The 12,614-nt window shown below is 33.4% G+C and overlaps 3 protein-coding genes across 4 annotated transcripts in view; all 3 read left to right on the top strand.

The window, feature by feature from the left end:
• LOC129304663 (uncharacterized) overlaps positions 1–2,230 on the top strand; it is a 4,695-nt gene extending 2,465 nt beyond the window's left edge. Inside the window, exons 6-8 of the mRNA XM_054944393.1 lie at positions 804–927; positions 972–1,164; positions 1,841–2,230. Of these exons, the coding sequence (XP_054800368.1) occupies positions 804–927; positions 972–1,164; positions 1,841–2,230 (707 nt within the window). The remainder of the gene's footprint in view (positions 1–803; positions 928–971; positions 1,165–1,840) is intronic.
• A 4,880-nt stretch (positions 2,231–7,110) lies between these two features.
• LOC129305038 (uncharacterized) lies at positions 7,111–8,703 on the top strand. Its single transcript, XM_054944940.1, has 3 exons — positions 7,111–7,625; positions 7,893–8,048; positions 8,588–8,703. Exons 1-3 carry the CDS (start codon positions 7,124–7,126, stop codon positions 8,689–8,691), a joined length of 762 nt encoding a protein of 253 aa, XP_054800915.1. The 5' UTR covers positions 7,111–7,123; the 3' UTR covers positions 8,692–8,703.
• A 95-nt stretch (positions 8,704–8,798) lies between these two features.
• On the top strand, positions 8,799–12,390 carry LOC129304770 (ankyrin repeat-containing protein ITN1-like). 2 transcript variants are annotated; one of them, XM_054944555.1, is made up of 4 exons: positions 8,799–8,918; positions 9,060–9,221; positions 10,531–10,916; positions 11,565–12,390. In XM_054944555.1, the coding sequence occupies exons 1-4, from the start codon at positions 8,849–8,851 to the stop codon at positions 12,183–12,185; spliced, it is 1,239 nt and encodes a 412-aa protein (XP_054800530.1). In that variant the 5' UTR covers positions 8,799–8,848; the 3' UTR covers positions 12,186–12,390. The 2 variants fall into 2 exon arrangements, with proteins under 2 accessions (XP_054800530.1, XP_054800531.1); XM_054944556.1 differs by having other exon boundaries at positions 8,811–8,918; positions 9,066–9,221.
• Positions 12,391–12,614: the final 224 nt, after the last annotated feature.

The raw sequence follows: 12,614 nt of genomic DNA on the forward strand, positions 1-12,614 counted from the left end.
TAACTAAATCACAATATTGGCAGGAAAAAAAAAATCTCACCAACATCAAGGTATTTCTGATCACCTTCTCTAATCTTCATAGATATTGTGGGCCGTCAAGAAACTTTCTATAGTGATCAACTTTAAGAACTCTCTAACTTATTCTTTCTAACCAGAATTTATTACATTCAAGAAAATAGCTTCAAGACAATAAAGCAGTGTGTGTAATATCACTAAATATCATGGATGGCAAGTTGGCAACAGTTAAATTTGGGAGAATGACAAGCAAGGGCCTCATAAAAAAAATAATGCCAAGTTAAAATTTTTTAAAAATTTTAGTATTGAAACATAGGAGAAAAAAAAAACTGAATTTGGGAACTTTAGCTATAAAGAGATTTCTAGCTTGACATTATTACTTTTATAAGGTCTTTATTCATCATTCTCCCCTCTAATTCGGGCGAATTTTCTGAACATAGAATCCGCCCCCACCTTTGAATTGGATCCACTAATGATATGCACTTTTCAATTGCCGGTGATGCCAAACAAAGTGCAGATGTTGGCAACCAAATTTTTACTGCAGATCAACACAAACTACAAGTCTACCATTAATTATGGCTAAAAATCACAATTCACAACATAAAGGAAATTCTCACCTTCTCTATAGATTTTTTGGGGAAGAAACTCTGCATATTGGTAAACTTAAGAACTCTAGTAAAATATTTATTATAAGAGTTAGCAGATGAAGAAAGAGAGCCTGAAGTGTTCTGTTCCCCCTGTATATGTAAGTAGGTAGAGCCATGGATATTCATTGGATTAATTTTCAGGGGTAGAAGAGATGGTAAAAAATGAAAGGGAGAGACAGGAGTCAGCATTGTTTATTGCAGCGGAAAATGGTGTGCTGGAAATAGTGAAGAAAATTCTGAAAGATAAACCAGAGGCCATTGTCATGTACAAAACCAACTCGAAAGGCCAAAATATATTGCATGTGGCAGTTGTAAACAGGCAAATCCATGTTTTGGAGTACCTGATGAGGCACATAAGGAGAACTTGCAAGAAAAACTCCTCAGAGGCGTAGACAGTGCAGGCAACACCATCCTCCACTTGGCTGCCAGGCTCTCCCATTACATGCCCATGCATATTAGTGGTGCTGCCATGCACATGCAGTGGGAAGTCGAATGGTTTCGGGTAACATATCTCATTCTACTTAAAAAACACACGGATTAGTGCTCTTATGACAGAATTTTTTTCACTAGCGAAAAAATAGCTTTCTAAACTGGTTCCTATGCCAATGGTTTAGGAAATAAGGGGGTGGCATTTTCATAACTACATTGCGAGTTATTAGACTTTCTAAACCGGTTCCATGAAGAACAGGTTTAGAAAAAGATTTCTAGACTGGTTGTTTACACAACTGTTCTAAAATATGATCTTCTTTAATAAAACATTTAACTTTTTTTAATGCTTTCTAGACTAGATAATTGTATAACTGGTTGGAAACATTTTTTTGATTTTTTTGACTTTCTAAACCGATTTTGTTGACAAACAGTTTAGAAAGGCTTTTATTTTTTCTTAAGAAATTAAATTTTTAATTACTTTCTAAATCAGTTGTCTTGATAATTAACCAGTTTAGAAAGGCTTCACTGGTTTAAAAAGCACTTTTCCTACTAGTGTTTCTTACAATTTTTTGTGACAAAAATTCACCTGTTTCATCACAAATGATTTGTGACAAAAAAATTTGCCGATTACAAATCTGTCCTAAATTTCTTGTTTTCTAGTGTTATTTCCTCCTCCTCCTCAACCAAATTGAATCAATCATTTATGTCATGCATGTATAAATTGATGAAAGTTTTCTTCCATTTTGTAGTATATGAAGAAAAAAGTGCCGCACAAAATGCAATTCCTCTGCAATAGGAATCAGCAAACACCAGCAGATACTTTTGCAACAGATCACAAGGATTTAATCAAAGAAGGCGTTGAATGGCTCAAGAGCACGTCGGAGTCGTGCTCCGTCGTGGCCGCACTTATTGCCGGTGTGGCCTTCACTACGGCTATCACCATCCCTGGTGGTACTGAGCAGGTGACCGGCAAACCTTACCTAGAACGCCACCCAGCTTTCAAACTGTTTGCAAGCACCTCACTGTTGGCTTTCTGCTGCTCCATCACCTCTCTCATCTTGTTCCTCTCCATCCTCACTTCCCGCCAGCAACCTCGAGATTTTCACAAAGATTTGCCTTTCAAACTTCTTTTGGGTTGAGTTTCCTCTTCATGTCCATCGTTTCCATATCCGTCTCTTTCTCTGCTGCATTCTTCTTTTTGCTCAAGGACATCCTCAAGCAGGATGTTTTTTCACTCTATGTTTTCACCATCTCGTCTATTTATTTCACCGGCGTCATCCTGTTACCCCTTTGCACCGATCTTTTCAAAGCTGTTTCCATCAAAATTCCCCAATCCGGTAATAGAGAATCTGGTGGAAAGCTGCGTATTTGAAATTCTTATCACCTTTCCATGATTCTCACAACTATTTGACAAGAACTCTGTTTTGTTACCAACTCTAGCTACTTTAAGTCATTTCAAATTATGATTCCATTGCTGCACTGTTTTATTATTACTTTTTTCATATTTGTATCGTTTCAAATTTTACTATTGTGTATTAAAATCTTCTGTTATAATCTAATCAATAACTTGAAGCTTAGATTTTGGAGAGTCCCACCCTTTGATATTGCAAATCGCTACCTTCTTAGAATATGGATATATATCATATGTCAACATTTTATGGCTTCAGATATTATTAGCAGTCAGTGGAGTTTAAAGCATTGAAATCTTTATATGAGAAATTAATTATACATTATTTAATTACACAAGTATGTGTTTATATATGAAGCAATATTAAATTGTTAAAACTCAAAACATATACATACATTTGATGTTATTTTCAATTATTAATATAATTAAAAAAATATTATATATATTATAATTTTTTATATTCATAGAAACTTAAAAATATTATTTTTTAATAAAATTAATTTAAAATGTATCAAATTTTAAATTTAAGCCTTCAATTATATTCCTACAAATATTTTAGTCCAATTTTCAAATTTGATTATTATATTAAATAACAACAATTAAATATATAATGCAATTATAAAATTGTATCATATCATATCATGAACAATATGTTATATATTATTTGATTTTCATCTTCTTTCAAAAGAGATGAATTTTTCTCATTCTTTCCTGAGAAAAAAGAGAGTAAAATCTCGTAGGTAAAATTATGTTATCTCAAAAATTTTCAAGTCAAGTTTATTCTCTTGAACAATTTTGAGAGAACACATTCTTTTCGGACTATTTCAAGAGAACTTCTCTTAAAAACATCTAATTTTCCAAAATAGGTAAGAGAACTTCTCTGAAAATATAAAGAGACAGTTCTCTCGAAGAGAGCTATTCTCCCAAATAATAATGAGAGAAACACTTTCTCTTGCAACTATTTGAGAGAATGACTCTAGAAAAAATTGTGTGAAAAAATTTCCCACAAACATATTTGAGAGAAATGAACGAACGGATTGTGTCAGTGTTTGGTAAGTTTCTCTCGAAAAGTTCTGTGAGAACTATTTTATCTCAAAAAATTTTGAGAGAAATGAAAAAATGGAAATGTAGATTCAGGTATTTTTCTTTCGAGTGAAAATAGTTCTCATGTAAACTTTCAAAAGAATTCCATGAGAAATTGGCAAATCAAATTAATGTCAAATTTTGTTTCTTGTCAACCCCTTTCCTATTACAGGGACAATTTCAAATACTAGTAACAGCACCAATGCAACAACAAATATAACTGATCATGAAAATATATCTAAAATAAACAAGTTTATAAGTAATCCAAATTAAAGTCATAATAAATTCATAGACTGTTAATCATCACCATCAGACTCATCACTTCCTTGATCTTCAATTATAGGTGTATACGTATTTAAAATGCATTCGTTGGTCAAGGACTTAAATTGAGCCATCATCTCTTTAAAAATTTCTTATTTTCTACCAACTTAGCTCTTAATTGATTCTCTCGAGCTTCATGTGCGATTCATTGGGGTTAGAAATGAATGGGATAGAGACTAAAAGTTGAAGGCTGTGAGATTGCGAGACTGAGATTGACGAAGGTAAAAGGTAGCAGTTGCACAATCTCAAAGGGAATATTTTTAGTCTATGTATGAAATAGACTAGAAGTTTCACAATACTTTATTGGTTTGATGCATTTAAGTGCTGCAATTGAAAATGTGCATATTTAAATAGAAAATCTTGTTGTCACAAATTTTAGTCTAATCATCTTATTGGAGGCATAAATAAATTTTGGTAAACCATTTTATGGAGTAGTCTTTTCTTCATCTCATAATTATTGATATGAGATGAATATGGGAAAAAATTCGCAAGCATGCTTGAGGAATAATTTATATGTAATCTCCAACGAATTATATGTAAATCAATCACACAGAGAAGACACCCCTGTTAGTGCCTCGGATTTAGATGTAAATCACCATTGATTACACATGTAAATAGACATGGGAAAAAATTTGCAAGCATGCTTGAGAAATAATTGACATGTAATTTCTAGCAGATTATGAAAATGACTACATATTACATGAAAATGACATTGCTATAACACAAGGTAAAAGCCTTGCATCTTAAGCCATAACATATGTACCCTAAGCTAGAAGCCTTGCACTCTAAGCATCTCTCTTGCACTCAAGCCAGAAGCCTTGTACCTTAAGCTAGAAATCTTGCACCTCAGTCATAACCCTTGCACCTCAAATCAGCAGCTTTGCACCTCAGCCAAACCCCTTTCACCTAAGCCATACCCTTTGCACCCTAAGCCATAACCCTTACACCTCAAATCAGAAGCCTTACACCTAAGTTATAACCTTTGCACCTCAAGTTAAAAGCCTTGCACTTAAGCTATACCCTTTGCACCTCAAGTCAGAAGCCTTACACCCTAGCCACAAGTCTTGCACCTTAGCTCAAAAGCTTTACACCCAAGCCATACCCTTGCATCTTAAGCCAAAAGCCTTGCACTCAAGCCAAAGCCTTTGTCCCCTAAATTAAAATCCTTGCACCCTCTAGTTGTTGAATTTACATGTAATGCTTAATGATTACATGCAATCAAGTGGTGTTGGTTCCAATGACCCTTCACTTGCTATCTAGAGCTCTGGCAAGTGTATTGTCACTGTTGGAGGAGGGACTGGAGCTCCAACAATCAAATTTTGTGCTTTTTTTTAAAAAAAAAAAGATTATTAACACAAAGGGGCATTTAGTTATTTGTTCAAATTATTTAATAAATAAAATATTTGCCTTGGTTCTTCAAGTACATTTGGTCCCTTTGATTAATTTTGCTTCCAACTAGATTATTTTCACCAATTTTCTCTTAAATTAAACCGATAAAATACTTGTGTGGATTCAAGTAAGTTTGTTTCTCTCTGTAGTCTTCGGCCACAAAGAAAATAAAATATATCTATCTGTATTTAATTCGTGGAACACATGGGAATAAATGATATGAGTGTTGCCTTTCGCAGGACAAGTAGTTCTATCCAATTTTGTAACTCTCAAGATTGCTGAAGTGTGAAGGCTTGATATGAATTTATGGCTTTTTAGCTTTTGTTACTTTTTATTTATTATTAAACTTTAAATTGTGCAGGCTAGATATGAATTTATGGATTTTTAGCATTTGGTACATTTTATTTACTATTAAACTTTAATTTATTTATTTGAGTTATTAACTCTGTCCGGCTCCACCTAGCTATATATTTATTTATTTGTCCTTCTCTAAATAAGCTAATTTAATCTAGTAATTGATCTAGTATATTCGTTCTTTTTTGTTATATACTACTGCACATATGGTTTTGTTTTGGACAAAACTTAATGTTCTTGATTTATTGTGGAGGCAATCAGTCAGGAACTTAATTATATATGGAGATAATTTTCTTCTAACATTTATAACATTTTTTTTTCAAATTTCCCCTCATAAAATCAATGTTCATTTTCACGAGACAAATTTGTTTCATTAATTTAATCCAAATTTTTTAATTCTAGACACAATTATTATGTTTAACTAATTTTTTTAAACTAAATGAGTTGGTTATTTTTTTCTTATATTTAAAAACGAAATAGTATATTAATGTATGTCATGAATTTTACCTCCAAATCAAATAAGTTTTCTAGACTTCATCCCTCTGAGTGTCGCTAGCAGCTGTTCATCAGAAATTCAGAATATGTCCAAGGTATATATGATCGATAATACATCGACTGACTTAAAACAGATGACAAAGTTGAGAACAAAAAAATGGATTTTTATGTTTTTTTGGGTTGCTCGTCTGATTTGAACTGGTAGACAACGTGTTCCACAACACAAATAACAAAATTGAGATTAATTAAAAAGCAAAAGATAATAATACTTTGCCCTTCCATACAAGGAAAGGTGATATTATTGTCATGGAAGGATGGCATTTAAGTTCAAAAAGCATTATTATTTTATTCAGGTAAAGCCGTAACAAATTTGAAAATATAAAATAAGTCCCTTAGATCCTTAACTAGTATTTTTTACATAATGTAATCTTTTCCTAGTTTTAAAGTTAAAAAAATGAGTTGCAAATTTAACAAGACAAATTAAGTTGCAAGTTCCTTAAAGTTATTAGATGATGACATGTTATTTTTTAAATTTAATCATTAAAATTTTTGTACCATGTTAAAATCGGAAAAGTGAGTTTGCAGATTCAAGACGACACAATTAAAAATTTGTCCCCTAAATTTGAAATATTTTTCTATTTTGTGATTTTTTTTTCTCCCAAATTTGTTGTGACTTGACTTTATATTTAAAAATACCAGTTCACATCTAAGGGACTTACTTTATATTTTAAAATTTATTAGAGTTTTACTGGAATAAAATGATTCTACTGGGACCCTGGCCCTACTGGCATTGCTTCCCAGAGGTTCCTGCTCTGTGCTTTTTCAGACATAAGGGACATGATTTTGGTAGTTAATCACGTATAAAAGGCTACCACGCACCAAGGTGACTGCCCACACACGACCACGAGAGTTTTGCCAGTAATTCTCGCATTGCTGCAAAATGCAACACATGGATTCATCGATGGATATTCAACTTGTTTCGATGACGGGGATGGATTTATACCGATCGACGTTCCATGGTGAATGGAGTGAAGTGGTGACGGCATACAAAGACAACGCAACGATTCACAAGATGCCCGTCAACAGTGATAAAGACACGGCGTTGCACGTGGCGGCGAACGAGAACAATGCTATCACAGTTAAGCAGCTGGTGGATGAAATTAAGCAGACGTCGGGGGCGGTGGAGAGTTTGAAAACAAAGAATGTTGAAGGTGACACAGCGTTGCATCGAGCAGCATCCATAGGGTCGCTCCAGATGTGTGAGTGCATCGTTGAAGCTGATCACCATCGTCATCAAGGACACGTGTTGATTGAAGAACGGAACAATAATGGAGAGACTCCTCTGTTCTTGGCTGCTTTAAATGGACATATGGATGTTTTCTTTTACCTCAAAGATCGTTGCGCCGACAAGTCGCTTGGGCCATGCAGAAGAGCAAGCGATGGCCAGACAGTCCTTCATTGCACCCTCTACCGAGACTACTTTGGTGCGTAAATTTTACTCCCCTTCTCAAATATAAGAAAAATTACCGAGTGTCTTTTTTATTTATAAATAAAATTATAAATTTCAAAAAAAAAATTATTATATTTATTTTTAAAATTGTTCATCGTGAAGTTTAAATACCACGAAATTTTAGTCCAAAGTAATAGTAGGAGGCGGACCTGTTATAAATTTACAAACTAATTAATGATTTATTTATTGATGCCTTTACTTAATTAATTCTTGCTCCCGTGAATTATTCTATTCACTGCAGAGTTGGCATTTGAAATCATTCATACGTTCAAGAAGGACATTGTGGGCTCCATGGATGAAAAGAGTATTAGCCCTCTCCATATCCTAGCCGACAAACCTTCTGCCTTCGAAAGCAGCATCAGCAATTTTAGATGGTATGCCAAGTTGGCATACAAGGGTAAGTACTCCATTTAGTTCTGTTTGAGTCATTTGCTGCATTTTTTATTAGAATATGAGAAAACCTTAAGCCTTATTAATTCTGTCTTAAAATTTAACAAGTTTTTACCTCTTTCTCCTAATAAGGATAAACAAAATTATTTTTAACAATTTTTCCTAACATTTAATGAGAGCATAAATTCTAAATGAACATAGAAATTAAGTACCCTATACATATGATCAAAATTAATTTTGTCTTTTTATCCTATAAATAAGACATACTTGACCTCTTCATCATTAGTACGCATGTATGCTCCACTTAATCATACTCCCTCTGTTCCGAAAATGCCCTTAATTAAATCTTTCTCACCCACTCTCTTAATTATCAACTAAGGCCATTATTTTTATAAGGGTATTTTTGAAAAATTATATTTAATTACTACCCAAATTTTGTAAATTGTATTGTTTTATAAATAATAAAATCCAACTCTTGTCTATTTTGGCCTAAAATAGAATGGAGGGAGTAATTATTGCTATATATTTTCCTTTTTCATGCGGAAGTTATACACGTGAAACCGTTGAGGAGCACCAGCCATCAGTCAAAATCCCAGCAGACTGGCAAGTTCATGCTTATGAAAAGAAAGTATTTTATTTGTTTAGCTTAATTCTGCTTTATAATTATGATCTGAAAATCAAGCAAAGTTCATGTTTTGTCGTAGCTCTTCCCGGAAGTACTGTGGATATAGAAAACCCAGCAAGTGATTACATCACTGGCTATGAAAATGTTGTTCCAAAAATTATTGGACATGTTGTGACATTTTCATGACTGCATTCATGGCTGCAATCAGCTCTTTGGTTTTGCTATGTGGACTTGTGTTGTTGGGACCCCAAGGTACGTACGTACACTCTCGTTCTCTACCTAGTTACCTAACAAAAAGCTTAGCTTGTGCTAATAAAAAATTGATGGTGCTTTTAATTCTGTTATACGCACTTGTGCTTAATTAATTAGGTTTATATATATATATTAATCAAGGATTAGAGGAAATAAAGACATTGAGGGAGAAGAAACAAAAGCACGTTTGGTGCGCTCAAACACTGGATGCACTTTGGAAGTATAAAGATGTAGCATATGTTGGAGGTCGTGTCAAAGCCTTGGTGATGCGCAGACCTCCTCCTGAGACCGATGACCCAAAAGGTTTCTCGCTCTTGACCCACCCATCATTATATCTCATGGAGATATTGATCTTTCCTTGGTTTTTTTTTTTTTAACCGTTCTTTACACACACGTTGAGTTTCACGCTGAGTAGAATGAAATGCTTAATGAGCTAGTTATTTAAATGAGTTGATTTTCCCCTGATAAGTTCTAGCTTTTGAATATCCCATTCAAGAGATACCCAGCAAAATGGTTTATTGATTGAAAAAGTGAATTATATACTATAGCATATATACTTCTTATTAAATAAGTTATGCCCAACATTAATGGGTAGATCATATCCAGTGTCGACCTTCAAGAACTTTTGGGGATTGCGGTCCTTGGGTTGTTATCCAAACTAAACTTATTGTTTCTAATTAACAAACAATTATTACATTCAAGAAAATAAAATAGCCTCAAAATAAATATCACTACTATTGATTATGGATAGATGGCAACACTTTAATATTGGTAATAGAAATATTGCTCACTCTCTTACTCAGCAAATAATTGAGTTGAAAAAACAGGCAGGTTAAAATGGCCTGTTTTCTAACAGGCTGGGATTTTCTTTTAAAAAAAATATTTTTTATAAAAATCACATTTATATATGTATTTTTTCTAGTACATGTAATTCTTAAGTTTTAATTGGATTAATATTGATTGGATTAACTTGTAGGGCGTGAAGAGGAGGAAAATGAATGGGGGAGAAATTAGTCAGCATAGTTTAAATAAAAATGATTTAGAGAAAAAGAGTGAATTATACTTCTTAAATAAGTTATGGTTTTATAAAATTATATTCAAATTTCTCTTTATATATATTTTTACAAAATCATGATTTTGACCTCTAAAATTGATTATTAATGGTATACAAATTGCACTTAGTTTGTATCTTTTTTATTTTTTTTTATTTTTATTGCTACTTCCCCCCCCCCCAAAAGAAAAAGGTATGTGCAACAGTTAATGAGAGATCCAATGGCGACCTTTATTTTTTTGGGCTCGTGGCCGTGATGTTATCCAAACTAGACTTATTCTTTATTGCATTGATCAACAAAATAAAGGATTAATTATTTTAAATATTTATTAATTATTTTTTATGATTTAAAAAAATATATATATATATATATTTTTCATTTGTCATTACATCCGTGGGTTTTTATATATTTATAAATTAATAATGTTATAAATAACCCGTGGACTTAAATCCTTTGAATTTCAGATTCATGCATATGTGAAGTTCTATATTTTTAATAGTTTCGTTTATTTTAATATCTTTTTATAAAAACTTAAAATCTTTAATGTCTTGTTTTAACAGGAAAATTTCCTGAAATTTCATTTGGAGGGTGTGATGAAGAGAAGGAAAATGAAGGGGGGAGAAATGAGCCAATATTGTTAATTGCAGCGAAAAATGGAGTGCTGGAAATGGTGAAGAAAATTCTGGAAGATGAACCAGGGGCCATCCACGAAACGAACTCGCTAGCCCAAAATGTATTGCATGTGACTGTGGAGAACAAGCAACATGATGTATTTGAGCATCTGGAGGAGTACCTGAAGGATAAGATGTTGTGGAAAAGCCACGTGGGACGTGCAGACAAAGACGGCAACACCGTCCTCCACTTGGCTGCCAAGCTCTCACATTGCAAGCCCTTGCATATTGGTGGTTCTGCCATGCAAATGCAGTGGGAACTCAAATGGCTTCTGGTAACATATCTCATTTAGTAAAACAACACACAGATTAGGGCTTTTGTCAGAATTTATTTCACTCGTGTAAAAATAGCTTTCTAAACTGGTTCCTCCAATGGTTTAGAAAATAAAACGGGTGGCATTTTCGTAACTACATCACGAATTGCTGGACTTTAAAAAGATTTCTAGACCCATTGTTTATACAATCGTTCTAAAAGATGATCTTTTTAAATAAAACGTTTAATTTTTTTTAAAATGCTTTCTAGACTAGATAATTGTATAACCGGCGGTTTGGAAACTTTTTTTGATTTTTTCTGGATTGTTTTAAACTTTCTAAACTGGTTTTGTTGACAAGTAGTTTAGAAAGGCTTTTATTTTTTTAAAAAAAAATAAATTTTTAATTACTTTCTAGACTGGATTGTCTTGATAACCGGTTTAGAAAGGCTTAACTAGTTTAAAAAGCACTTTTCCTACTGGTATTTCTTATCATTTTTTGTGACAAAATTCCACGTTTTCCATCACAAATCTATTTTGCCAATCACAAATCTGTCTTAAATTTATTGTTTTCTAGTGTCGTTTCCCCCTCTCCTTAGCCAAATTAAATCAATCATTTCATGTCATGCATGTATAAATAATAAATTGATGAAAGTTTTCTTCCATTTGTAGTACATGCAGAAAAAAGTGCCGCGCCACTTGCAATTCCTCTGCAATCGTAGAGGGGAGACACCAGAAGAAATTTTCGAAAGAGATCACAAGAATTTAATCAAAGAAGGCGTTGAATGGCTCAAGAGCACGTCGGGGTCTTGCTCCGTCGTGGCCGCACTTATTGCCAGTGTGGCCTTCACAGCGTCTATCACCATCCCTGGTGGTGCTGAGAACGTGACCGGCAAACCTTACCTAGAACATCATCCAGCTTTCAAATTGTTTTCGCTCACCTCTCTGTTGGCTTTCAGCTGCTCCATCACCTTTCTCATCTTTTTCCTCTCCATCCTCTTTTCCCAACAGCAACCTCGAGATTTTCACAAAGATTTGCCTTTCAAACTTCTTTTAGGGTTGAGTTTCCTCTTCATGTCCATCGTTTCCATATCCGCCTCTTTCTCTGCTGCATTCTTCTTTTTGCTCAAGGACATCCTCAAGCAGCATGTTTATTCACTTTATGTTTTCACCATCTTGTCTATTTATTTCACTGTCATCATCCTATTACCCATTTGCACCGATCTTTTCATAGCTGTTTTCAACAATACTCCCCGGTCCAGTAATAGAGAATCTGGAAAGCTGCTTATTTGAAATTGTTATCACTTTTCCATGATTCTCACAACTGTTTGACAAGAACTTTGTTTTGTTATCAACAACTCTAGCTAATTTAAGTAATTTGAAATTATGATTTCCTTGCTGTGCTATTTTTTCTTTTTCCATGTTTGTATCATTTCAAATTTTACTACTACGTATTGAAATCTCCTGTTATAATCTAATCAATAACTTGAAGCTTACATTTTGGAGGGTCCCACCCTTTGATATTCCAGATCGCTTACCTTCAAAGAATATGGATATCATATATGTCAACATTTTATGGGCTTCATATATTATTTGCAGTAGCCTTTTTTTGTCATCAGTGGAGTTTTAAAGCATTGAAATCTTTATATGAGCAATAAATCATCTATTACTTAATTACACATAAGCAATATTAAATTGTCAAAAATCAAAATATATACATAT

This window comes from Prosopis cineraria, unplaced genomic scaffold, assembly GCF_029017545.1.
Source record: "Prosopis cineraria cultivar Desert tree isolate PC_DT_omini unplaced genomic scaffold, ASM2901754v1 PC3, whole genome shotgun sequence".
NCBI classification, from domain to species: domain Eukaryota; kingdom Viridiplantae; phylum Streptophyta; class Magnoliopsida; order Fabales; family Fabaceae; genus Prosopis; species Prosopis cineraria.

Excerpts from the sequence above, each read along its gene's own strand:
- LOC129305038 (XM_054944940.1), top strand. The coding sequence starts at position 7,124 with ATGACGGGGATGGATTTATACCGATCGACGTTCCATGGTGAATGGAGT. Across the intron at positions 7,626-7,892 it reads CCTCTACCGAGACTACTTTG|AGTTGGCATTTGAAATCATT; the intron begins GTGCGTAAATTT and ends TATTCACTGCAG. Across the intron at positions 8,049-8,587 it reads TGCCAAGTTGGCATACAAGG|TTATACACGTGAAACCGTTG; the intron begins GTAAGTACTCCA and ends TTCATGCGGAAG.
- LOC129304770 (XM_054944555.1), top strand. The coding sequence starts at position 8,849 with ATGACTGCATTCATGGCTGCAATCAGCTCTTTGGTTTTGCTATGTGGA. Across the intron at positions 8,919-9,059 it reads TGTGTTGTTGGGACCCCAAG|GATTAGAGGAAATAAAGACA; the intron begins GTACGTACGTAC and ends ATATTAATCAAG. Across the intron at positions 10,917-11,564 it reads GGGAACTCAAATGGCTTCTG|TACATGCAGAAAAAAGTGCC; the intron begins GTAACATATCTC and ends TTCCATTTGTAG.